Source organism: Sprattus sprattus (genome assembly GCF_963457725.1).
Source record: "Sprattus sprattus genome assembly, chromosome: 7".
Taxonomy (NCBI): Eukaryota; Metazoa; Chordata; class Actinopteri; order Clupeiformes; family Clupeidae; genus Sprattus; species Sprattus sprattus.
This window is the reverse complement of record NC_137926.1, coordinates 7,227,893-7,254,581: the sequence shown is the minus strand read 5'-3', so window position 1 is coordinate 7,254,581 and position 26,689 is coordinate 7,227,893. Positions and strand designations below refer to the sequence as shown.

The following is a 26,689-nucleotide window of genomic DNA, read 5'->3' as shown; positions in this document are numbered from 1 at the left end:
CCCAGCTCATCTTTGGAGTTTGTTCATGATATTTGGTTGTGACACTCTCCCTCTTTTGCAAAAGATAAAGCGCTGAAATTCTGATTGCTGGTCTCTGTCTCATTAATATTAACGTCTTTATATTCATTTTTCTAACATAACCTCTGGGTTACAACCATGTCATGTCTTCTAGGGGGCCTCTGGGTTTGAACCCTGCCAAGTACAGTATAAGGGGATTTGTCTGGCTTCCAGGCCCTCACTGAGTGTAGTTATTTCTCACTTAGTCCGTGCCAAGCAGAGTGAGTGTTCTACTTATTCTGATTATTACATGGATTGTTAATTATACACACGTGTTATTATACATTGTTTAATTAGCTTTTCTTTTCACATATTTTCCACCACATTGGAGTTGTGGATCCTTTACTGTGATTATATGTTCTTCATCAAACGGTTTTACCAGCATTTAACAAGTGGTTAAGAGTTAAGTAACATGAGTTGAACTTTATTTTTAGTTCATGATGTCTGAATTAGCCATTCGGTGAAAATGTCAGATTTAGGTGAACCCTACACTTCAGCCCTATGGTAACACAACATTCTGTTTTTGTCCAACTGTTCAGGAGGGACAATCAAATATGAACCAGGTGAAGCTAACGTTTATCTGTAACCTCATCTTTGAACTAACTTCTTCTGTTGCAGCGAACTGAAAGATTTTTTTGAAGACGACCAATTCATGCATGAGTAAAAATTGTGACAACCAACCCCGGTCTCCCCTATGTCTCGCACAAACTCCCTTCCAAATTGTTTTGGATTCAGCCCTAATCCTACCAATAGATAGAAACGCCCCAGGTTGGTGATTTTTAAACCATTGAAGTCTAAAGTAATCTATTGCCATGTGAACTCACTCATTACACCTGGCCTGTCAAATGGACTACCACGTGTATTCATTTAACGACACTTTACGATCAATGACCAATGGGCGCTAATCCAGTAGATTGGTGGGACCTGGGGGTGGGACTTGTAGATATCCTATAAATCTTACAACCAACCGTTACTTGGTTCTATGTGATGTCACAGGGAAGCGACCTATTTACGCACAGACGTAGCTCACTTTACTCATGGATACAACGCTTTCATCGACAGCTAGCGTGTATGAGAGAAGGCAAGTAAAACAACATAGTTATTGTCATGCACTTGTTTGTCATGAGCATAATTGATAAATGTTGACGTACTCGGTCTTATTTTTGTATGATGGCATATGTGTTATTAGTTTCACTTCAGTGTTCTAACAAAGTTGGCTTACTTCCAGTGTATTGCTGTCTATAGCTAGGCAGCTAACTAACTATAAACATCGGAGCTAACGTCATGTTTGCTAGTTTAAAGAATATTCCTTTGTATGCAATATTTATATTATTCGTGTAATGATATGCAGTGTTGGATACTGCTAGTAATACATCCACGTGAACAGAGTAGCGAGGTTCACGTAGCTATATGCAGGTCGACTAAATTCGCCAAAATAACTGTAAGCCAAGCTAAACTAAGCTATTAAGCCAACTGTAGCGGGAGAGATGCAACGTATTGTCAAAGTTAACAACCTGACAAGCAAATGAGTTAGCTGACCTGCTAATAATACCAAGAGAACCAACCGAGTGGTCGCTGAATCTGTTGTCTAATAGGGACTGCATTGGATTCTTTGGTTAGAAGCGCGTTGAGTCCACTTTAGTTGCTATGAGGTGAACACTGTTTTTGAGCATAAGACTTTTGGCTGTTGGCCATAAACGTCTTTGTACCTTCCATTGTTTGGGGTTTCCCAGCATTTACCTATAACTGGCGCTGGTAATACAGTGGACATGAGGGACCGAGCATACATATTTAGAAAGTTTACTGCGAGGCTGAAGTTGGCTCCTTCTGCGCAACTAATTATTTAAATATTTTGTTCCAACTAAAATGCCTCGTAGTCGCCTGCAATGAGGCCACTGGAGAGGGGCTTGGAAGGGTAAAATGCGTGGACGCCTTGAATCCCATATGTATTTCCCTACGGACGAGCACAACGCTGTCCACCATGCTGCTTTAAAAAAAAAAGCAGGCGCCGGAAACTGACCTAATATGACACGATTAGTTCGCGCCCAACTAAACATCAAAACACAACGGAAGGGTCAATAATGATTTAAGTCTGATAGGATGCGCCCTTCAGATGCATGAAAAATGTCTCGAGACTCGCTCAGGCAAAAATGAATCTTTAACCTTTTACTCCACACCCTGCCTGCCTAATGACGCTGAAGATTGTATTGAATTCAATTGCACCCTAAAATGTTCTTTGAGCTGTTGTCGAGGATGATTTGTAAATCTTTAATTAGGCAAGCACTCTTATCAGATCTGGATACATTTTCCCGGGTTTAAGACTTGACTGGGAAGTGAACTAGAAAATGCATTTCCTGAAGGAAATACCAGTGCATGAAATGCAAAAGTTAAGAAAGGAAGAAGAAAAGAAAGAAGAGTGAAAGAAGGAAAGAAGAAAGGGAAGAAGAGTGAAGAAAGGAAAGAAGAGTGAAAGAAGGAAAGAATAGTTGAAGAAGGAAAGAAGAAAAGAAAGAAGTGTGAAAGAAAGGAAAGAAGAGTGAAAGAAGGAAAGAAGAAAGGAGAGTGAAGAAAGGAAAGAAAAGGGAAAGAAGAGTTGAACAAGAAAGGAAAGAAGAGTGGAAGAAGGAAAGAAGAGTGAACAAGAGTGGCTCTGGATAAAGAGAAAAAGAGAGTGAAAATATTGAAAAAAGGAGATAAAAATGGAGTGAAGAAGAGAGATTGAGTGTGAGAGAAAGTAGACTGAGAGGGATAGAGAGAAAGATGGAGAGATGGAGAGAAAAAAAAGTAGAGAATGGAAGGTGTCTTAATGTTCCTAGTTACAGTTAAATTGAGAGGGACAGAGAGAGAAGAGGTTCCTTTGATTTGGTGCAGCTGTCAGTGAAGCACAGGTGCAAGCCAGTTTAAAGACCCTATTATGATGTCATAATGGCCCAATGTAAGTCAATGGGAGAAATGTATATTCGTTTTTCTTTAATATCTTAAAAAGTATAAAGTTTAGAAAAGTGAAAAATACATAGCATAAGTGTCGTTTACAAGACCTACGCGACAAAGTTTGAATGAAGTTTCTACGTTAAGCGTTCGGGCTGAATTAATCGCAGAAAAAGGTAACAAGAATAAGAAGAAAAAGAAGAAGAAGCCTAGGAATAACAATACAGGGCATTTCATGCACTGTAATAAAGAGCTGCGAATGAGGAGGCAACTTCGGGCTACGTACTAGCCTACAGATATATATATATATATATATATATATATATTTATAAAAAATGCAAATAGGGTGAACAAGTTCTGACTCTTGGACCTGAAGAAACCTTAGAATAGCAGAAGCAATACATGGAACGTACCAAACAACTTAAGAAGGAACTAATTGGTTGTGTTGCCTGTTTTTCAGTATGCTGTGCTGCTAGATTTGGGCTGTCCAGAAAAGTAAAACTACAGTAATGACAGTAAGTTTGGGGCATATCCTGTTTCCACTGTCATACGGGGCTATGATTGAAAATAATGTTTATGTTGTTCACATAAACACGGAGTGTTTGAGTTTTTAGAAAATATCAGTTATATTCATGTCCCTGAGACAAAGAATTCCTTTATATATATTTTTTAAATTGCTTTGACGGTCTCATTCAGTTTTTTGAGGCTATCATTGGTACACGGCAATTCCAAGATGGTAATACTCAGCCATGATGTTGATTGCATAAGTTGATTGCAGTTAAGTGATATGGTACCATACGGTTCATCTAAATATACACCATGGGTATATTTAGATGAACCGTATGGTACCATATCACTTAACTGTAGTAGGTATAACCATAAGTTCTGCATTTGTAGATGGGGTGGCTAATGGTTAGGAAGTGAAGGTACAGACATACAGATGAGATGGCAGCGACCACAGGATATCCTGTTACCAAAAGGGAAAGTCTGATTGAAGATGTTGTTAGTGCAGAACAGATCAACTAAATTAGAAAGGAGTTTGAGCATTCAGGTCCTTTTGACACAGGCCACACGGCCCATAAGTTAATTCTTGGCTTAAGGCTTGCCTGAATCCTGTCATGTTTCAAAGGCATATTGTGTATTAATAGGGTGTGTTTTGTTTCTTTAGTCATGGAAATATGCTTGTGGTGCACATTTAAGCGAGAGAATGTGGTTGAACTTCTGGAGCAGTATGTTTCCGGCTCGCTCAGCTCAGATGAGTACCAGACCGCCACAGAAGACCTCAATAACTGTGCGGAGTGTGTGTCCCAGTACCACCTTGCTCGCACTGAGGTGCCACATCTGCACAAGGTAAGCAAACATATACTGACCTTAAGGAACCAACGTCCGATGCATGGAAACAAGCTTGTTGTATAGGGCAGTTGTAATGTGACGTGGACAAATTGTATGAAAGGGATACAAGTCCTCGGTTTTGTCTCCTCAGGTGAACAATTTTTAAATTGTTGGAAAAAAAGTCAAACTCTGACTCAACTCATCAAATGTCTTAATTCACACTTTTATATTCTATATATTAGACTTCTTTATTATCTGATAGAAGTGTGTTTATGACCAGTCATGATGTACTTTATTCTGACATGACTTCCATCATCCACCAATAGAGCCTCTGGGCATTAGAAACGACTCGTTTGATGGAGCGTTTCTCTCAGCTATCTCGGGATGAACTCGACGAGGATGATCTGTTTTTGGTGGAGGATAATGAGGAGAAGACTGTGTCGAAGATGACCATGGACGAGTTTGAACTGGCCCTGCGAATACCTTTCACAGAGATTCTGCAGTATCCATACCTGTTGGCGCACGACAAATTAAGTGAGTTGCTCCAAGACCCATGCCTGAATGCTACACAATAGGAGGAGCATGGACCTACTGAAAATCGACTCTTGGGGACAAATGGTTCTCCTTGCATACAGTTCCAGTTACTGTTGTCTGTTATCAAATGTCTTAACTATCTTCTGCTTGTGCTGTGCGTCTTGACATTTTCAGGTGAAATGTGTCTTGATGCACTCTGTAGAGCTGACACCATTGGCATGAGTGAGAAATATAAGGGCATTTACCTGCTGTTGGTGCACCCCAACGACAAGGTACATACTTGTGCAGACAGGCACGCACACACACAGGCACGCACACACACAGGCACGCACACACACAGGCACGCACACACACAGGCACGCTCCCACAAGCGCACTAATGCAGGCACTCACGCACTCACACACACAGGCACTCACGCACGCACGCACGCACGCACGCACACACATAAACACACACAGGTGCACACAAGCGCACAGGCACGCTCCCACACAGGCACACACACAAGCGCACAGGCACGCTCCCACACAGGCACACACACAAGCGCACAGGCACGCTCCCACACAGGCACACACAGGCGCACGCACGCACATAGGCAGGCATGCCCACACACACACACACACACACGCAGGCAGGCACGCTTGCCGATGTGCTCCCACCATCCAGAAGTGTCAATTTGCGGACCCTTTCACTCTCTAAATCTGGCAGTGTGGTAACATTGTCCTAACAAGTTCCTCGTACAAACGGACAGACTGGCCCTGTATGGCCCTGGCTTAACGTGATCTAACTTATTGTGTACAATTACCAAAGGGATCAATAAATATTAATATGAGATGTGCTGCATAACAGTGCAAAAAAATGACCACCGCTTAAAGAGAGAGAATGAGAATTAAGTGAAACTAGGAAATGAAAAGTATTGAAAAAAATAAATAATATATATATATATATATATATATATATATATATATATATATATATATATATAATACAAAAAATGAATACTGAGCAGTCCAGAAGCTTTTCTCATGCCCATCCCTAGCTACTAGCTATTTATCGCTCTCTAACTATCTTATACCCGTTTTGGAAGAGTTTATTCAATTTTGTGACGAGCAATGGATGTGGTCAAATTTCACCAGCGTTAGACACTCTCCTCTCCCTTTCGTTTCCTCTGGCACTTCCTCTTTGCAATCAGGAGCAGGACCTGCACTCATCTCTCAGTTGCGCCCTCTAGATCCACTGCCTGTTAAACCACTAGCACCTGCACACTATTCTCCTTCTCCTCTTTGCTACTTTTCCTGTAGCTCATCCTCTCTGCCCTCTGTCGCTTGTATCTGAAGATGCAGTGAATAGAGGTTGTAGAAAAATACTATGGTAGTAATACAGTGGTTTGGTGAACATGGCGCAAGTCTCCTGTAAGGTCAGGCAGAGAGAGGCCTGTGTCCAGAGAGAAGTGTCCGGTCAAGTAGAGGCCTGTTTTCAAAAATCATGAAAGTGCAGTTTGTCGAGGGATAGCCAAGTATTAATTAAACGGTTCCTGCATAAGGGATGCAGATTAGTCAAGGACAGGCGAAGTTTCCCAAAACAGTCGTTAACAGAGTTTTGAAAACCTAGACAAGGACACACACCTGCTCAACTTTGGTTTTCGATCGGAAAAAAGTATAGTGACTGAAATTGTAGAAACTTACAAGCACCTCAAGTCGAGCAACAAATCCAAAGCTCTGTAGGGTAAGGCCCCTTCCTATTAGAAGTTCAACTCGTATCACTCGTACGGTCCCATTTTGTCATTAAAAGATGCGTGGATGCAGGCATGTGACCAAACTCGTTTTGGCTGGTTTCTATCACGACTAGGAAAAAGTATGTTACATTGTGACTCATGTCTGCCTAAGGAAAGTCCCTATAGTCCTTATATGTTACTCATTAGAACAAGGAATTTGTGTATTGTAAGATAAAATCGAAATGTATCAATATAGCATGAGAAAAATGGCAAGTAAGATTCACATGGGAAAATGCAAAAACTGAGAGTACAGCAGGCCATAACTCTGAATTTCAGTGTAAGAAAGGTTGGCACCGATAGACGGGAAGAAACACTTGACATATCAGTGTGAGAAAAGGGTGGAATCGATAGATGGGATGAAACACTTGACATTTCAATGTGCAGACCAGCAGTTAAGGATACAGAAGTACTTATAAGGAAAAGTGCCAAAAACACCTCGTGTTCTAGCGTGTACAGAGGGGACCAGAATATGATATGAAACTTCATTGTATGATGTTGGGAGGGGAGCCCTGTGAGCCTCGGGGTGACATCATAGAACTAGGAGTTAAAAGGCAGAGCATTTCTTTTGTTGGGCAGAAGGCCTCCGACCGTTGACGTTCATGTCTCATTCGTGACTGCATTGCATTGATGGTTGTATATTGTATCATCATTTACCAAGTAAACTTATCTTGCTACAAAAAAACTTCGTCCGGTGACTCCTCTCTTGAACCAACACGCAATTATAGAAAAACTTACAGTATGTGCCATAATGCACACTCGCAAACTTAAACAAAAAGCAAACGTACACACATTAAGAGAAACTTTATCTCAACTAAGCACCTTAAGGTGTAAAACAGTGTATTGACAGTTGAGCTAATGTTTAGTAGGGTAGTTAGCCAGAATATAACGTTAGTTAAAAAAAAGTTCTTGATGGAGAAATATAAAACGTACTGGTGGTTGTTCTTCCCTACATCTGGAACATTGTATGTCCAAACGTTTGCAACAAGCATAGTTAGATGACCTTGGACGTGGGAACCTACCGTGTGGTTATCTCTGCCAGATAGTGTGTTGGCGTTTCTCTCTCTGCTAAGATGTGAGTGAGCCCAATATGCATATTGAATAAAGAAATGCTTATACGGAGTCTGAAGTATGAATTTCCACCAAACGTAACTGTGTGTTACATAACAATAACCTGCACTAAAGAGGACAACCTAAATATATCATGAAGTTACTTATTTGTGCACAGAGCAAGTACATGTATTCATGTAATATTATTTATGTAATATAAGTCCGTAGAAATGGCAAAGTGAAATGTAGCAATGGCCTTTAAGCAGTATTCCGTTACATAGATCAGCCAGCTAACCAGTTAAATTCCAGTGTCCTAGAGGAACCCTGTAACAATTTCTTTCTCTCTTTAGGTCAGGAGCTGGGCAATCAGAACAGCGCAGATGTTGGGTCCTGTAGACCGTGATGAATTCTATGACGTGGAGGAGGTTCTGGCCTGCATGTTCTGTGTGCTTGAGCTGGGCATCTCTTTTTCTCTGGACAACTCTGACCCACTCACAGCCTGTGTTGGCAAGCTCTTGTGCATGCCCACGCACCTTTACGACTCTAGCAATGTGAAAAACTACTGGCTAGGTGGGTATAGAACATAGCCCTTCCCTGATGCACATTTTTTGTTTTGTTTGTTTTGTCTTCCATATTGTTTTTTTCTCTGTAAAACTGAGTTGTGAAATTGTCTCTGTCCATCTTCCTCTTCAGGTATATGCATGTTGTTAACGGTGTTGGATAAGCAGGCGATGGAATCGCTGTTTTTAGGCCCCAAAAAACAGACCAACATCCTGCAGTGCATCCTCAATACAATGGAGGGAGAAGGGAGAGGTACACACTTCTATAAGTACATACTGTTATGTTTGTTTATACACACACACACACTGATATCCATGCTTAGTATGGATTGGTAAATGGAATGTAGGGGCTAATTTGTAGACCTTGAACATTAAGAACAAAGTGATTTTTATCTAGAACTGAAAAGGAGTCTTGACCAGGTCCAAGAAAAATCTTTGAAAAAAAATAATTTCAGAGGTCAGTCGGAAGACTCCCTGTTTGTTTTACACTCCCTTTTTATGCATCCAACGGATCCCTCCCCTCTTACTAAATCACCCCTAACACTTCCAATTATTATTATTCCACTTCCACGTTAGTTGTGCTTGTATTATTTATTGGAGGGACCTGTGTTCAAGTTGACACTTAATTCCATGCCCAGCTCAGTTTTTTTTTTTTTTTTTTTTTCAAAGCTTTTTTAATTTACTACCTTTACAGAAATATGTATGTTATACCTAAGACACATTTAAAACAGAGTGCACATAATCTAATCTATTTCCGTTGTTTAAATCATTTCAATAGTTTGCCAGACTGCTGTGCTGGTTATACTGAAGTGTCGATTTTCTTCACACACAAATTATTGGGTTTTCATTCCTTTGTTTCCCACCATGGTACCAAGGAGTCTGTAGCAGTTGCATATTGGGACTGATTCTAGGCTTTCTGTTTTTGATTGATTTCACTGGCTATATTGGCTCTGGAATTATTTATCTACTGCATCAACAATCGCTCTATGTACAGAACCTTGTACATAAGTCTTTAGCATCTTATTTTTATTTTAGTGAGATAGTATTACTTCATCTATACAGGCAAATGTATGTATTGTTTTGTATCAAATTGTCATTTTAAGCTACTGGATGCCTTAATTGCTATCAGGATAAATATAGTGACTGTCTGTATCTGAACAAACACACACTTCAGAGTCATACAGACTTTTTTTTTTTGTTCAACGTATATTTATTGAGATTTTCAAACACAATGACGGTAGACACAATAACACTGGGACAAGCAAACAAACACAGCACCACAAAATAAAACAAGGGAAGAAAAAAAGTTACCTATGTAGTACATAACAACTTATTCAGAGTCAAGGTGCATGGGCATTTGTTCGACATAATACAGACTTTCTTATTTTTATTTCTTTCTTTATAGAATTTGACTCTTCTGCTGACCCCTTCTGGCCAGCCCTTCAGTGTTTTATGGTGATTCTAGACCGTCTGGGCCCTAACATCTGGGGTTACATAGAACCCATCAAAGCCCTCCATACAATTACCTACAGCACCAGCTATACATCAGAGATCCAAACCATCAGATCAAAGTAAGACATGGATGCAGGTGTGGGGGAAAATGGGTTAAGGATTTCAGATTTGGTTTATGTTTAAATTAAATGAATAACTGAATGTATGAGTGAGTGTTTCAATGGATCATTAATTGGTGAATTTGAATGTATGACTTTCTAGCAGCAGCCGTGTGAACGTGAAGGAAGAGCATGAAGATGAGCATCTGGTCACCTGTAGTCAGATGGTGTACGAAACGTTCCTTCAACAAAAATCAAGTCGGGTAAGTGCAACACCATTGAAGAGATGGCTATAATCTATCACCTTAATAAATTAGTGATGAGTTTCAACCAAGATGAGACGTCATAATGACCTGACTGCATAGATAAACAATGCGAGTCAAAAGTTTGGACGCACCTTCTCAAGTTTTTTTTCTTTACTTTTATTATTTTCTTTATTGTAAATGGAATACTGAAGACATTTAAGCTACGAAAGAACACACATGGAATGATGTACTAAGCAAAAAAGTCTTATCTACAATATTGAAAATAATAAAAGCGAAGAAAAGACCTCTCAAAAAAAATATAAGGTGTGTCCAAACTTTTGACTGGTACTGTATATACATTAACCAAGAGTTCCGTTCATGTCCGACTCAACTCTTCCATTCTCTGTTCTGCAGCCCAACAGGAGTGGTCGAACAGAGGAGTTTGACCAGCAATTGTATAAAGGGATGGCATCCCTGGTCGGTGTGCTTCAAACGGAACTGGGGCAGGAAATGCACTTGTACAACAGCACCTTCCTGTGGTTCATTCCCTTTGTGCGTTCGGTCATGAACATGGAAGAGCTTAGCATCCACTATGTACAGCCCGTGGTGCAATACTTGGGTGACCAAGTCAGCCAAATGTTTGCCAGGTTTGCCGTTTGGGACAAGGTCACAGTATTCTTTGCTTACCTTCTTGTCCATGTGGTGGAAATGCTTCTGACTGAGGGACAAATTAAGATTTTGCACGCCTGCTCGAACATCTGGGCAAAAGTTATTGTCAAAGGTGCCATGTTTGCCAACGTCGGGTTCGGGGAATTCAGGAGACACGAACTGCCGGTGTCATCCTCCTCCATGAGGGGCTCTGCTCGACCTGCAGGGGCAGCGTTGAGTAGTATGAGCGGCATCCTCCACCTAGCATGCTTGAAGGTCATTCGCTTGGTTCTAAAGGAGGGAAGCCGTCTGGGTTCTGATAAATTCCCTCGTGCGCGTTATTTCTTGAACCAGTTGAACATACATCTGCGTGACTCTGTACGGAGAGGAGATTGGAGTTTGACAGTGCCTGAACAGCAGGAACTACAGCAGTGCCTGAAGCAGCTTGTAGCAGCCTTAGAGAAAAAAGACACCACGGCACCAACTACTGTGTCTGCTTTGCCCACACCGCCAGCAGAGACCGTGGCAATGGAGTCACCATTTGCTAATCAAGCCCCTCTGAATTTCATCAAAGAGGAGCCAATGTCAAATCCTGTGTTGTGTGGTTCCCCTATGAGGGACATGGACTATACTGTCAATGCCACACCCATCAAAGATGAGCAAGCAGTGAATTTTCAGAAACTGAAGCCCGACCTTGGGAAAGTGCAGGTCATTCGTTCTTGTCTCAATGAGAACCTGCCCAAGATGCAGGCCATCGCGCAGAAGAAACCAGTTGGAGAGCAGGGTGTCGGTCAACATGTGCTACTCTCAGGAGAGAAAAAGACACCTGAGAGTCCCCATCCTTTAACCACCAGCAGTGATGACGATGACGATGTGCCCCTGAATATTATGCAGCGACGGATAATACGAGAGAAAGGTGAAGAGTGTTGGGACGAATCCAACGCTAACGTTATTATCATTTCTGATGATGACCGGGCTTCTATTAATGACGTAGAGAGTGGAGATGACATGGCATCCACCTTCGAGATTAAAAAGGAACAGGTGGGCATGGTAGAGTCCCCGGGCCGTGACTTTGATGTAGATCTAAGTGAATCGCAAGTTTTTGAGTTTGAGACTCAGGAGGATGTTGCATCTGCTTGGGATGACACAAACTTTAAGTTTGCAATTCCCAAGGCAGGTTCTTCCAAAAGCCCCTCAAGCTTTGAAACGGAGTTTGTCAAACCCAAATCGCCACCCCAAAAAGCACCCCAAAAAGCTCCTTCAAAGAAATCAAAACCACGACCACCACCTGTCATTGAGGCACAACCTCTGCGAAAGAAATGGAATAGAGGCACTCCCGCTGTAGCCCAGGTACCAAACGTTGAAGCTACAGTTGACGCTCCGAGCACTTCCCGTGTTCACAGTTCCACGCCTGCTATTGTTCCTCCTAAGAAGGTCCGAACTGCCTCCGTAGCCACGGTACCAAATCATGAAGCTACAGTTGAAGCACCAAGCCATTCCCGTGTACACAGTTCCACCCCGGCCATTGTTCCTCCTAAGAAGGTCCGAACTGCTTCCGAACCAGAGTCGACTGTGGAGCGCCTGGGATTGAAAAAGCGAAAAAGGATGGCATTTGACTTATCCCAGCGCTCCCTGGACTGTGTGGGACAGCTGCGCCGCTATGGCCAGACGGTGCAGGTGGAAAAGAACGTAAAACGACTTCGTACCGCCAAACCTGCCCCCACCCACAAGGCAAAGGGGAAAAATCAAAAGCTGCTGGCATCCCAGGAGATGCAGTTTCATAGACAGAGCCGTCATCAGCAACAGAAAACGACTGCAACCTCTCCAACTGCGCAATACGCTCCCTTGTCTCCACCTATGCAAGCCCAGAAAGCCAAACCATGCGAGGCAGAAAAGCTTGAGGGTGATGAGAAAGACAGTGATTCTGATGATGCAAACATGCAGAGCTGTGACTTGGACCAAACATCTAAGGGTGGTGGCGATGGTACCCCCATTGGTGACATTGCTGAGGCTGTCGGTAATAATAAGGAGGAAAATGATGATGATGATTTTGATGATTTTAACTGGAATCTCACACTAATGGATCACACAGACATGGAGATGTGCTCCCAGATGGAGCAGTTTGATGAAGAGAATGATGAAGATCAGTCGGTCTTCCTCACACAGAGGGATCCTGTGGACATGGATATTGATGAGGATGAGGATGAGCCTCTTTCAACAATGCCGTCATTACCTAGAGACCAGCCAGCCCAGACTATTCAGCCTCCCTCTTTACCCCAACCTCCAAAGGTGCAGACACCCTCTACCTTGCAACAAAACGATGACTCACTGTTCCTGAAGCCCGGTATGTCTCCTATGAGCCAGAAGAGGGCGAGGCCTTCTACCACGAAGATCTACACCCCTAGTTCACGATATGACACTCTGGTTAAAGATATGGAGAAACTCCCAACTCCCAAGTTGAAAGTTGCCCACAAAGCCCTCATGCCTCCGCCACCTGCGCCACCCCCTCAGCGACTTCCACCAGCTCAGCCTGGGTCAAGGCTACTTCCCCTAACCAAACCGCCACCCCGCCCTCCTCACCTCACCGAGCCATGCTACAAGCCCCTTATTCAGCCACCCCCCAAGCCTGCTCTTCAGCCACCCCCCAAGCCCGCTCTTCAGCCACCCCCAAAGCCTGCTCCTCAGCCTCCCCCCACCTATAAGACGTATCCTCGTCCAGAAGCATCCACCTCATCAGGCAGACCGGCTCCGTTCACTCACAACTTGAAGGCATCCATACTCAAGGCAAAAGTTCTCAAGTGGCAGTACAGCTGGTTTCAAAACTACAAGCAGTTTGGCCCCCCAGAGGATCTCTGTGATCTGCCTCTGAAGAACGTGCCAAAGACCTTCGATTCATTTCCAGACTATTACCACACATTTTTCCCCCTGCTGGTTACCAACACATTTGAAGAGGTTTGTCATATTGTGTCATATATTTGCAAACATCTATACTGTACGTACTATATGAATTCAAATCTAAATTCTCTTAAGAGAGAGCCTGATTAGTTGCATCAGGTATGATTGAATTAGAGTGGAACCTGAACTCAGATCTGTGTTTCTGGAAAGCATCGTAGTTCAGCCATACTTTTTTAGAAATGTAAAAGTGGAACCGTCTTTCACAAAGATGTTAATTAACTGATCATTCTTGGATCTAAGGCCTTGATCCTGATTAGAGAGGTTTCCCACACGGGTTTACTTCTCACGGTTGTATTTGCTTGTAAAATGACAATTTTCTACTACGTATACAAACCCATCTCTACATGAATTGATACATTACGTTGTTTGAAATGGACCCCTCAAATGTATTGCTTAACCCTTTACACTAGGGGTGCACGATTCAGAAAATGTCACGATTCGATACCGATTTTTAGGCTCACGATTCGATTCAAAATCGATTTTCGATTAAAAAAAATTGATTCACAGTAAGTAAATGTTAGTGCTGTCAAATGATTAAAATATTGAATCGCGATTAATCGCATTTTTGTCATAGTTAACTCAAAATTAATCGCAATTAAACGCAAATGAATGAATCGCAAATTTTATTTTAATGCTCTTATCATGGAAAAGTGGATTGGCTTGCTATATGCAATGTTTTATTTTATTGAAAAACCCCATTGCCAAACAGGGCGGTACAAAATAAAATTATAAAGTGCACATTTCAGACTCCTATAGTGCAGTTAAACCATGGCTTAATATTTTCTTTTTTTCAAGTTTGCTGGGAACATAGAAGTCAGGCCTCTTATTTCAAAAACAATGAACCGTTACAGTTAGGTAACCAATAAAAGGTAAGCCTACTACTTCTGTGCTTTCAGCCAGCTACCTGTTGACATTTTTTTGCGAAGTCAAAAAGAACGTTAATCTTAAAATGTGTTTTTTTTTTTTTATTTATTTATTTTTTGTTTTAATATGAATCAATTTTTGGAATTCTATGAATCGATTCTGAATCGGAAGCACTTGAATCGCGATACGAATGTGTTTTTTGCACACCCCTACTTTACACGCTCATAGATGTAACTTTACTCACAAAGATTTGTGTGTAATAATTGCAGTCATGAATGTATAAAACAAAATGGGATTCATGTTTTCAAAATGTAGAAATGTGTCTTCTGAAAGTGTATCTTCTGTTTTGCTTCACAGTTGGCCAATGAGTGGCTGCGGGAAGACCGGGTTAGATTGAAGCTGAAAGTTCAGTCAGTTGATTACGGTTCTTTGGATACCGGCCTCTTCACGGTCACCAATGCCAATTTCATTGGTAAAAACACCTTCTCCTGAATGCCTCCTTTTTTTTTTTTTTTAAAGCATCTAATTCTGCATCTCCACACCAACAAATATTGTTGGATGTCTGAAAATGCCTATGTGAAAGATGGATAGATAAACTTGTATTAATCCCGCGAGGGAAATTAAGTTGTCGTGGCAGCAAGGTAGTAGGAATAGGAATCAAGTATAAACATAAAAAAAATGAATAGACAACAAAGTACAGCTTAATAATGGCAGAGCCTAAAGGTTTGGTTGATTTTTAACTCTTGTGTTTGTTTGTCTGAAACAGCCAATCTGACACCCGAGGAGGAGTCTAAACAGCAATATCCAAAAGAGGATGATGCTGTGATCCTGTGGCTCCCACAAAACACTGCTTCATACGGTCACGCGATGTTCAGCGATGACCCCAAGCCAGATGATTGCCAAGCACACTTTGGTGTTGTTGCCCGCAGTAATGTTATCTATGCAGGTCTGTCTGTCTGTCTGTCTGTCTGTCTGTCTGTCTGTCTGTCTGTCTGTCTGTCTGTCTGTCACCAGGCAGAGCACACTAAAGGCAGGATGATGCCGTTCTCGTGTTAATGTAAGTGTGATGTTCTGTTTTTGGACAGGTGCGAAGCGAGAGCTGAAGCTGAAAATACAGACGTGTGGCAACGTGTTGTCCATCAACAAACAGCTGGTAAAGTGCGAAGTGATTGGCAGTATGCTGAGTACCATGCGCGAGCTCAGTACCCTGTGCCACATGCATGACAAGGCCCTAATGCGCACAATCCTGGCACCAACTGTGCACTGTGCCAACTTCCTGCCTGCCAGCACCCAGCTTGACCCTGAATCCATGGTAAGGATCCGTCTCAAGTCATTTCTATACATTCAGTGTTTTTGCATATGCAGGTGTACATGAATCCTATAATCTTTGTTTCCTTTTTTGCCTCTATCCTTAGATCCAGGGATGTAATCTAGATCAGGCTAAGGCAATAGATTGTGGTGTTTCCATGGTGATGAACAAGCAGCCGACCCCCAAAATATGTTTGATCCACGGCCCCCCAGGAACTGGCAAGAGTGACACCATCGTAAACATGCTGTACCGACTGTCGCAGGTGAGGGTGCCTATATGCTTGGTGATAGGGGTGGGAATCTCTAGGCACCTCACGATTTGATTCCGATTCAGAGGTCAACGATTCGATTCTAAACAGATTATTGATTTTAAACCGATTATCGATTTATTTATTTTCCCAACCCTACTTGGTATACATACAGACTATCTCAGTTTACAGCCAGGGACCAATAGCATTTTGTATGACTCTGTGATTGTCTGTGTGTGTGTGTGTGTGTGTGTGTGTGTGTGTGTGTGTGTGTGTGTGTGTGTGTGTAGGTTGGTGCAGCGGACCCCTCCGGTCAAAAACATTTGCACGCACTCATCTGCGCCCCCTCTAATTCTGCCGTCGACAATTTGATGAAAAAAATCATTGTGTTCTTCAAAGAAAAGATTAAAGAAAGAAAACCCAAAGGTACACAATGCGCGCGTGCACACACACACACACACACACACACACACACACACACGAGGCTGCTTGCATATTGTGTGGCTGCATATCCTCACAGGTGATGAACATGGCTTGGTCTTTGTAGGTAACTGTGGAGATGTTAACCTAGTGAGACTGGGCAGTGAAAGGACCATCTGTGCGGAAGTGATGGCGTTCAGTTTGGACCGCCAAACCAGGAGTCGAACAGGTGAGGCTCCTCACACGGATCTACACACATTGTTAACCAAAGTGCCCTGGCTCTGTTTCAACCTGTTTCTCTAGGGGCGACAGTGGTACAGGAGGTATTGAAGTCGTTTAGTAACCAGAAGGTTCGATTCCTCATTGTCGAAGCGTCCTTGAGCAAGACACTGAACCCCTAATTGCCTCTGATGTGCAGTGTGCCATCAGTGTAAAATGTATATACATCCTTGAAGTCGCTTTGGATAAAAGCGTCTGCTAAATAACGTAAATGTTCTCTTGTTCTCTTGTATAGAAAAAGCTCAACATCAGGTGAAGGGTATTGAGCAGAAGATTGCTGAGCTGGAGCAGAACATGCAGAACCTGACCCATATGTGTGCCATGACCAAAGACCCGGTGGTGGTAAGGGGATGTGTTTTTGGTCTTTCTATCCGTTTCAGAGAGAACTGGCTAGAACTCACTGAGATCAGGCAGTGACCTCACCCAATGATTTAAACCTCCACTCCTCGCTCACCTCCAACCAAGAAAGGAGGCTTTTCCCACAGCCAGATAAGAGTAACTCCCACTAAGAAACCAAATAGTTTGTAGCCCTTTGAAAACAGGGGGGGGGGGGGGGAGGAAGCTCAGGAAATGATGGTGGCCTTGGTCTTCTAAGCAGATCATGGCCTTGGTCCAAAAAAGCAATATTTATTACTGGAACTAGCCATTGTCGGACATACACTGGACATTTCAAGACATTTAATTGTTCACTCTAAATCATCTGACGTCTGACTTGCCTAAACCATGGTGTTAAATAATTATCTCCTCATGGGTTTCACTATTAAGTGCTTCTACTGTTCCAGTAGGTCACAGGTTGGTCTGGACTACCGTAAACATTGAGCAAATATTCAAATACTTGCAGTTACACTTCATTTACTTGACAATTACTCCTTTAGTACACAACTTTTATTTATTTATTTGTATTATCCAAAACGACTTTGTGGGTGTGCTCACTGGGGTAATGAAAGCCATGTTCTTGGTAGAGTTAGCACTTTGCCTTAATGGTTGAGCTACAGGGAATTTCCAGCTTCTCGTTTTCAAGACTCATTCAGTGTCTCAAGGGTTAGAAACTGTTTGACTACTGTTGGTTTTCCATATCACCATGTTCCTCATTCGCAGCACTGACTTGTTGCTGCTTTTCCTCTAGCTTGCACAACTGCGGAACAAAAACCTAAAACTGAATGAGGAGCGGGAGAGACTCAGCCAGCAAATGAAACTGGTAACCTCACACACTGATATGATTGACATGTACATGCCAGAGATGGGTACTCTAGTGAGACTCAAGTCCAAGACACATGTTACACTTAACATACATATACACACTTGAGCCTCTACTCGGACTCGTAAACAAACACGCCGTGTGAGGTGTGTGTGTGTGACTTCCGTATCTGTGACTGTGTGAGACCAGCACTGCTGGCTTTGATTGAACCGAACCAATCAAGTCATGTCTGCTCCGCTTCTTGTCCGCAGTGCAAAAGCGGGAAACAGAACACGCAGCGCGTCATACTGCACGAGGCCAACATCATCTGCTGCACCCTGAGCACCAGCGGCAGCGTCGTCCTGGAGTCGGCCTTCCGTCGCCGTGGACGCGTACCGTTCAACTGCGTCATCATCGATGAGGTGAGGACCAGGGCCTGGCTCTTGGCTGCCTACTGCTGCCATGTCCCCAGTTTGATTAATTGATTAATGAATTGATTGATTTGATTGGTTTGATTTGATTGATTGATTATTTGATTGATTTGATTGTGTGTGTGTCGTCTGTGTCTGTGTCACAGGCAGGTCAGGCCAAAGAGATGGAGACTCTGATCCCACTGCTGTTCCGCTGTCCCTCCCTCGTTCTGGTGGGGGATCCAAATCAGCTCCCGCCCACAGTCATATCCCAGGTATTGATTACTAACTCACCACAGTCATATCCCCGGTATTGTTACACTAACTCACCACAGTCATATCCCAGGTATTGATTACTAACTCACCACAGTCATATCCCAGGTATTGATTACTAACTCACCACAGTCATATCCCAGGTATTGTTTACTAACTCACCACAGTCATATCCCAGGTATTGTTTACTAACTCACCACAGTCATATCCCAGGTATTGATTACTAACTCACCACAGTCATATCCCAGGTATTGTTTACTAACTCACCACAGTCATATCCCAGGTATTGATTACTAACTCACCAGTCATATCCCAGGTATTGTTTACTAACTCACCACAGTCATATCCCAGGTATTGTTTACTAACTCACCACAGTCATATCCCAGGTATTGTTTACTAACTCACCACAGTCATATCACAGGTATTGTTTACTAACTCACCACAGTCATATCCCAGGTATTGTTTACTAACTCACCACAGTCATATCCCAGGTATTGCTTACTAACTCACCACAGTCATTTCCCAGGTATTGTTTACTAACTCACCAGTCATATCCCAGGTATTGTTTACTAACTCACCACAGTCATATCCCAGGTATTGTTTACTAACTCACCACAGTCATTTCCCAGGTATTGTTTACTAACTCACCACAGTCATATCCCAGGTATTGTTTACTAACTCATCTGAGAAATGCCTTTATTAACACAGAATTACTTTGGTGTAATTTGGCAAATCAGTGGAGTCCCTCAACCCACACAGATTCACCTAAACTTTGGTTATAGCTGTCCTGCTCTTTTGCCTTGTGACTCGATTAACCCTTATATTTGGAAAAGCCAGTTAGGATTGTGACGTGTCCCGGCTCACAGGCATGACACATAAAGGGGAGACCACGCAGAATTTATGATGATATATATATATATATATATTATTAAGTTATTTATTAATGATTACAGTTATATGTATCTAATAATTATAGCAAACGTGTGGTGAAAGTCAGTTTGGTGAAGAGAAACAAAAGATGTGTTGTAAATTTAGTTAAATGGTAATATAAACAAACAACGACGATAAACCATAACCAACGACAATCCAAAAACCAACGAAAATTCCGATCACTATCCAAATAACCACAATCCAACGACCCATCCACAGCTCCAATCCAACGCTCTCCCGACTGCCATCTGTTCAGGGCTTTTGTAGCCCATCCAATCATGGGGTACACCTGTTCCCAATCACCTGCTTCCAATTACCTGCTGTAAAGTGTCAGGGAAATAACCCTAAACACGCACTATTTTACCTCAGAATAAAGACGCCACAAACCAGAGCAAAGTTTTAACAGAATTGTTTTACGCCCTGGATCCTAGGCGAAGAATCACTTCTGCCTGAATTCTGACCAAAACAATGCTTTTATTGAAGATCAGAATCAGATTTTTTTTAATTTGCCAAGTTAGTTAGAACAAACAAGGAATTTGACCTGGTGAACTGACTCTCAATGTGCTGACACATGTTACACATAATATACATTACATTACAACACATTACAAAACAAACACAATGCAATACAAAAACAAGAGCAATCCGAGATTTCTGACCTCCAGCAAGGAGGTACACAAATCCGGATCAGCCTGAAATTTTAATGGGGATGTCCCAGGACCAAGATGCACCTCTTGTGTCAGTAGTTTCTGAGAAATCTTGTCCACAGACAGACAAACGGACAAATAAATAAATTAACGGACCCGATCGCATGACCTCTTTGCTGGAGGTAACAAACAGTGCAATGGTCTATGAACAAAAACAAACAGTGCAATGGTCTATGAAGTTTGACAAAGTATGTACAGGAGCTATGAATTTTTACAATAGTGCAAAGAAGAAAGTGGAGAGTGCAAGAAGTGCAGGGATAAATATATATGCTACATGGATAAATATGTATGTTACTTTGAGTTGTTCAATAGTGAGACAGCGAGGGGGAAGAAACTGTTTTTGTGTCTGGAGGTTTTTGTGAACAGAGATCTGTAACGCCTACCAGAGGGGAGGCGTTTGAAAAGTTTGTTTCCGGGGTGTGAGGGGTCTGCAGTGATTTTTTTTTTTTTTTTTTAATTAATTTATTTATTTATTTATTTTTTCCTGCCCGTTTCCTCACTCTGGCGGTGTACAGGTCTAGGATGGTGGGCAGGTTGGTACCGATGATCTTTTCAGCAGACCTGACTGTCGAGTCTGTTCTTGTCCAGTTTGGTGGCTGAGCCAAACCAGACAGTTACTGGAGTGCACAGAACAGACTCTATGACTGCAGTGTAGAACTGGATCAGCAGCTCCTGAGGCAGGTTGTACTTCCTAAGCTGGTGCAGGAAGTATAGCCTGGTGACACCAGCCTACGTATTTCCACCTGAATTGATTTCAAGCTCATACTCAGTCTGGCCCAGCCCCGTTGACAATCGTTTCCAGGCTTCAAAATCCAGTCGCACCAATCAGCGAACAGTTCAGAGCTGTGACGCAAAACTCGCCTTGGAGGAAGAGACACGAAAACCTATCGGAAAAGTTGTCTCAACTCTCGAGAACATCAGAAAATTAAAAGGAGAACAAGAGTATTGTCTTGTAAGTTTTATGATGGGAAAGGACGTCGTAGCTCTATTCCTAACTGGCTTTGGGAAGAGTTTAATCTACCGAATGCTTACCAAACGTTGCTGATTGATTAAGGGAACTCCAATGATTTTAAACCTCAAGCTAAGCACCCGCCCATCTCGGAAACGAAAATGCATGGGGTTAGGCCAGACTGATTGACGGAAAGAAATGGAGTCACAGGCTGGTAATGGCCAGGCTACAGGAAGTACATCCTCTGCTGGGCCTTTTTGATGATGGTGTTGATGTTGGGTTCCCACTTCAGGTTCCTGGAGATAGTGGATCCCAGAAACTTGAAGGATCAGTGGTTTACAAAATACAATCACCACTCCCAGGTCTCTTACGATGTTGCCATCTGGTCTCTGGTCCCCAGAGATACGAATAGTTACCTAAAAAACCCCTCACCCAAACTCTGGGTGTCTTCCTCTTGAACACAACAATCAAGAAGAGTTCACAAAACCCATGGCATCTTACACTACATCTCACACTAACTCAGAGGTGTCATGAAATGTTTAGGTTAAGACTGAATTTCACATCCCCCTTTCTCACAGACTCAGCATTCCTCTGAACAGAACAAAGAAACAGCTGAGAAATCCATTTAACAAACTCAAACACATATCATGATAATACTTATATAGAATATTTCTTTCACAAAAGCCAGAAACAGACAGGCATGCAAAAACATTGGGGCGGGGCCTAGACCCGTAAGGGTCGTGACGGTATTTTAAGGTGCCTGTGTCTGTGTCTGTGCCTGTGTCTGTGTCAGAAAGCGAAGGAGCTCGGCTACGACCAATCACTGATGGCTCGGCTCTTCAAGTGTATACACCGACTGAGCCCCCCACGCATCCACTTCCTGAGTCAGCAATACAGGATGCACCCGGACATCTGTTCCTTCCCCTCCAAATACATCTACAACAACATACTCAAGACAGACAGGTGAGGCGCACGCGCGCACACACACACACACACACACACACACTCATCATACTGTCAGAGCATATCCTGCTAAAGCACATGTTTGAATGTCGGCAAATTACTTTGGAAAAGGATCCAGCAGCTAGTGGGAATGACGGGCGTTTCAATCAGTCTTTCATATGACCATATGTGTTCAAAATGAATTATTGTAATTTAAAAACGAATTGGCTCCAGCGACATGCCTCAAGAAATTGTAAAAACTTGCATAAAGTGCCTTTTTAAATGGTCAGTAATACTACAGAGTTTAGTGTGGACTAGTCATGAATGATTGCATTGGCATCTTACCATATTTTACAGCACAGTCGTAGATCAGTTTTTGGTCCATACACTGTATTTGTTTAAAGTGGCATTAGTGAGGAATTGCTAATCATTAACGAGATGCTAGCGGCATACCTCTTGAAATTGGCTTTACTTACTAGTTTGGCAGACAGTAGTAACCAGGCGGCATCAGGCAAACATACAAAACGCAGTAATATGCCTGTGGACCCTGGTTGGCAATGGGTTCTCCATATTAAACGTCATTGTAGCGCCACAATTTTTTTAAGCTGTTTTTTTTAAGGTACAACTGTTAGCCCTAACCCTGAAGTACAACTCCTACATAATGCCACTTTAATAGACAGAATGTTTGTGTTTGACTTTCAGAATGATCGCTCAGAATCGCTGCTCCAGTGACTGGGCTTGTGAGTCGTACAGGCTGTTTGATGTTACTGATGGACAGGAGATGAAAGCGAACGAGTAAGCCATCACCTTTTTAAAAGAAATATTTTGACTAAAGAATATTGCGTATATTGTATATTGCGTATATTTATGTTAAAATATCTGTTTGTGTCTGTGTGAATGGCAGCTCCTATTTCAATCCGAAGGAGGTGAAACTGACCATAGAGTTGGTTCAGTTGGTCACAGAGAGGTACCAGCTCCGCCCTAACTCCCAGTCACTTCGTGGGGTCATCGGGGTCATCACGCCCTACAGTGGGCAGAAGATTCAGATTCGTGAAGCCCTCCGAAAAAACCACCTACCAAAGTTAGTGTCAGACCCTCCACACACACACACACTCCAAAAATATGTCTGGGTCTGGAGTATTTTCTAGTGTATGTGCATTGAATTGTTGATTTGTGTTCTTGTTTTGTTTCTGCTGCCTTAGGGTGGTTGTAGACACAGTCGATGGCTTTCAGGGTCGAGAGATGGACTGCATCATCGTGTCCTGCGTGCGAGCCAGTAATGAGATGGGCTCTATTGGGTGAGTGTGTTAGTGTGTGCACGCATTCATGCAAAAGCATTAGCACCTAGTTTGAATATATTTTTTTTTTCCCCCAATGCTGGATGACCTGCCTGGGATTAAACGTTGAAGTATCTAGGTCACGTACAAGCTGTGCTTTGTAGGTATGCTTGTCTGTGCACATATGTACACTTTGTCTTTTCAAAACATGATGCATAACCGGCTTAATAGCTGGATTTCCATTGAACTTTTTAATGCTAATTTTTACAATTCAAATAATAAATCCTTTTGAAACCACAGCTGTTCAAAACTCCTACCTTGATTAGGAAAGTGTCTTTTTTTTTTTTTTGCTCAACGCGGTGGATAGAAACGTGCCATTCTGGCCATATTCATGGTTTCTTTTTTTTTATTACAGTGCTTGAAATGCCCTATTTTGTTATATGAACTTTTCTTCGTCGTCTTCCCAATTTCTGCAATTAATTCAGCTCAAACTGCTTAACGTAGAAATTTAGTTCAAACTTAGTTGCGTATGTCTTGTTCCTAAACTTTAGATACTTTTTAAGATATTAAAGAAAACTTATATAATATCTCCCAAACTTATATAATATCTCCCATAGACTTGCTTGGGCCATTGTGAAATCATTATAGGGTCATTGCACCTGTGCTTCACTGACGCCTGCGCCAATTCCAAGGCTCTGTCATGGCAAAAGGTCTCCGGGCGCCAAAAGGGGTCCGCGCAACTTTATATTGCCTTTATACGACTCTTGAGTGACAGTTGCTATACCAACGCTAGCATTACGTAACACCTTTTGGCTATCAGTCATAGAGTCTCAAGAGTCGTTCGAAAGCCATCAGCGACTTTTTAGTTGCTTAATATTGTCGCACAACGGCGGAATTGCTAATCGCTAACGTGGTGCTAGCGGCTAAACCTACTGAAACCTGTTGAAACGTGGTTACTTACCGAAGACCGGCAGCCAATATTAAGCGACTAAAAAAGTGTCCGGGTGCCGTAATGCTAGCGCTGGTATAGCAACTGTCACTCAAGAGTCGTTCGAAAAGCAATATTACATCACCCTGGCGCCTGGACACCTTTTGCCATGACGACTTCTCTTCTCTCAGTCCCTCTCCATTGAACTGTATAACTAGGATTATTGATACGGGACCCCTTCCATACCTTACTTGTTGTTAATTTTTTTCATCTCTATCTCCACTTTTCTATCTATTCCTCTCGGTCTACTTACTCTCACACTCCATCTCTGCTTCAATCCATTTTCTCTCCTCCTTTAAATGTTTCCCTCTTCTCTCTCTTTATCTCATTATCCATAGCCACTCTTGTTCACTCTCATTTCTTCTTTCAATTGCTCTGTCCATCAATTCTCACTCTTTTTTTCACCTTTTTATGACTAGTCCTTTATCCTTTTCTTCATCTTATTTCCTTTTTTCTTCCATGCCATGTCTGTCTTCCACTCTATCCATCGATCATTCTAACATGAATATGTCAATGTCAATTTCCTTTCCTATTTTCACTCATTCCCTCTCTGTAGAACCTCCATCCACTTGTTTTTTCTATTCCTCTCCAATTCCTCTTTCTCTCACACCATCTCTCTGCTTCGCTCCATTTTCTCTCCTTATTTCAGTATTTTCCCTCTTCACTCTCTTTACTGTCTTTTTCCATAGCCACTGTTGTTCACTCTTCTTTCCTTACTTCTTTCACTCTTGTTAACTCTTCGTTTCCTTTCTTAACTTTTGCATATTTTTAGTGAATTTTCATAAATACACTTAAAATGCAAATAAGTTGGATGGAAACCCAGCTTTAGACAGCACTTTTCCTGGAACATTTTGCTAAATATGTCATAGATAAAAATGCAACATTATGTATTTGTTTTAGTCACTTTGCTACTCTGTTCTCTTACCAGATAGGGTCTAGATAAAATAAATGTTTTTTTGTTTCATTTTATGTTTCTAAAGTCAATGGGTTCTTTGTGTTAGTTTTCTAGGGAATCGTCAGCGAATGAACGTCACAATCACCAGAGCCAAATACAGCCTTTTCGTTTTGGGAAACCTGCGTACCCTGAGGGTAACACCAATTTACTTTAACGGCATTCCTTGCATACTTTTTATTTCTTTTATTTGGTAAAAATAATCACCGTACATATTTTTATAAAAATTTTCTCCTGAAAATGTTCCATGTAGGAACACAGCGACTGGAAGGCTTTAATCGAGGACGCGGAGATCCGGGGGACCATCATAACCACGAAGGAGCAGCATTTTAAAAACGATGCACGGAAGGTCTTCAAGCGAGACGCCCTCTCCCCTCCCCCGCACAGGACTCAGGACAGGCCTATGCACCCCTCCGGCCGGGGCCAATTCCTCCGCTCTAACAGCACGCCCCCCTTCTCAAACCCCTCCAGGGTCAGCTCTACATCCAGGGCTCCACAACCCGACGCACGCTCCAGAGACCGAAGGTCCAGTAGCACGACCTCCGACGCGGTTCCGTCCAGGGCCGCTCCCGCCACCACAGCCAGGGGCCAGAATCCCGCAGACCGCCCTCGAGACCCAAGGTCCGGTAGCACGTCCTCAGAAGCGGTTGCGTCCAGGACCGCTCCCTCGACCACCTCCACCACGGCCAGGGGACTGAACCCCTCAGACCGCCCCAGAGACCCAAGGCTGCTTGGCAGCAGCTCGAACACTGCCCCCTCCAGGCATCAGCCTCAAATGGCAAGCAGGGACAGGCGTGGCTCGTACGAACGAGACCGGCAACGACCCAGTCCGCCACCAGCACGGTGCGGTGCTTCCCGGTCAGGTTCATCAAGTTCCACGTTCCGAAGAAGCAGCTCCCCTTCATACTCGAGGAAGGGCCGGCACTAGTGTGTGTGTTGTTTTTGTTTCTTTCCTGTTCTTTTTGTATTTATTTTTTTATAAACACACTGAAAAGACTGTATATACAAACTGTACATACGTTGCAAAAATCAAAGTTTTGTTTTTATCTACCTTTTAATTGTAAAATTGTGTAGTCGCTGTGTTTCTTTCTTTTTTTCATCTATTATAAAATGGCTGATTCTGTCTGTCCAAACAGAAGGGCCGTTCAGAAGGGACGTACCCTACGGGTCCGTGTAGGCCCTATTTTATCGGGGACTTGTGTTCTGTTGCAAACGTTTAGCCAATGTAATAAATATGCATGTGAATTAATGTTGGTTCTTGGTGCTCCTCACTGGCAAGCACATTTTATAGCCTTTAGTTCCGCATGGCTTCAGGAGCACTAAACCTCAGCTTGGGAT

General features: G+C 42.5%; 1 protein-coding gene across 1 annotated transcript; it reads left to right on the top strand.

Moving 5' to 3' along the window:
• Window positions 1-3,450: 3,450 nt before the first annotated feature.
• Window positions 3,451-26,279, top strand: setx (senataxin; the record flags this gene model as incomplete). Its single annotated transcript, XM_080842598.1, has 25 exons — window positions 3,451-3,500; window positions 4,154-4,335; window positions 4,644-4,851; window positions 5,026-5,123; window positions 8,020-8,239; window positions 8,363-8,482; window positions 9,635-9,800; window positions 9,943-10,042; window positions 10,439-13,624; window positions 14,849-14,963; window positions 15,258-15,437; window positions 15,577-15,803; window positions 15,907-16,062; window positions 16,338-16,473; window positions 16,595-16,696; window positions 16,982-17,088; window positions 17,873-17,944; window positions 18,196-18,345; window positions 18,501-18,608; window positions 21,986-22,155; window positions 22,837-22,929; window positions 23,039-23,215; window positions 23,337-23,432; window positions 25,401-25,488; window positions 25,605-26,279. The coding sequence occupies exons 2-25, from the start codon at window positions 4,156-4,158 to the stop codon at window positions 26,277-26,279; spliced, it is 6,930 nt and encodes a 2,309-aa protein (XP_080698724.1). The 5' UTR covers window positions 3,451-3,500; window positions 4,154-4,155.
• Window positions 26,280-26,689: the final 410 nt, after the last annotated feature.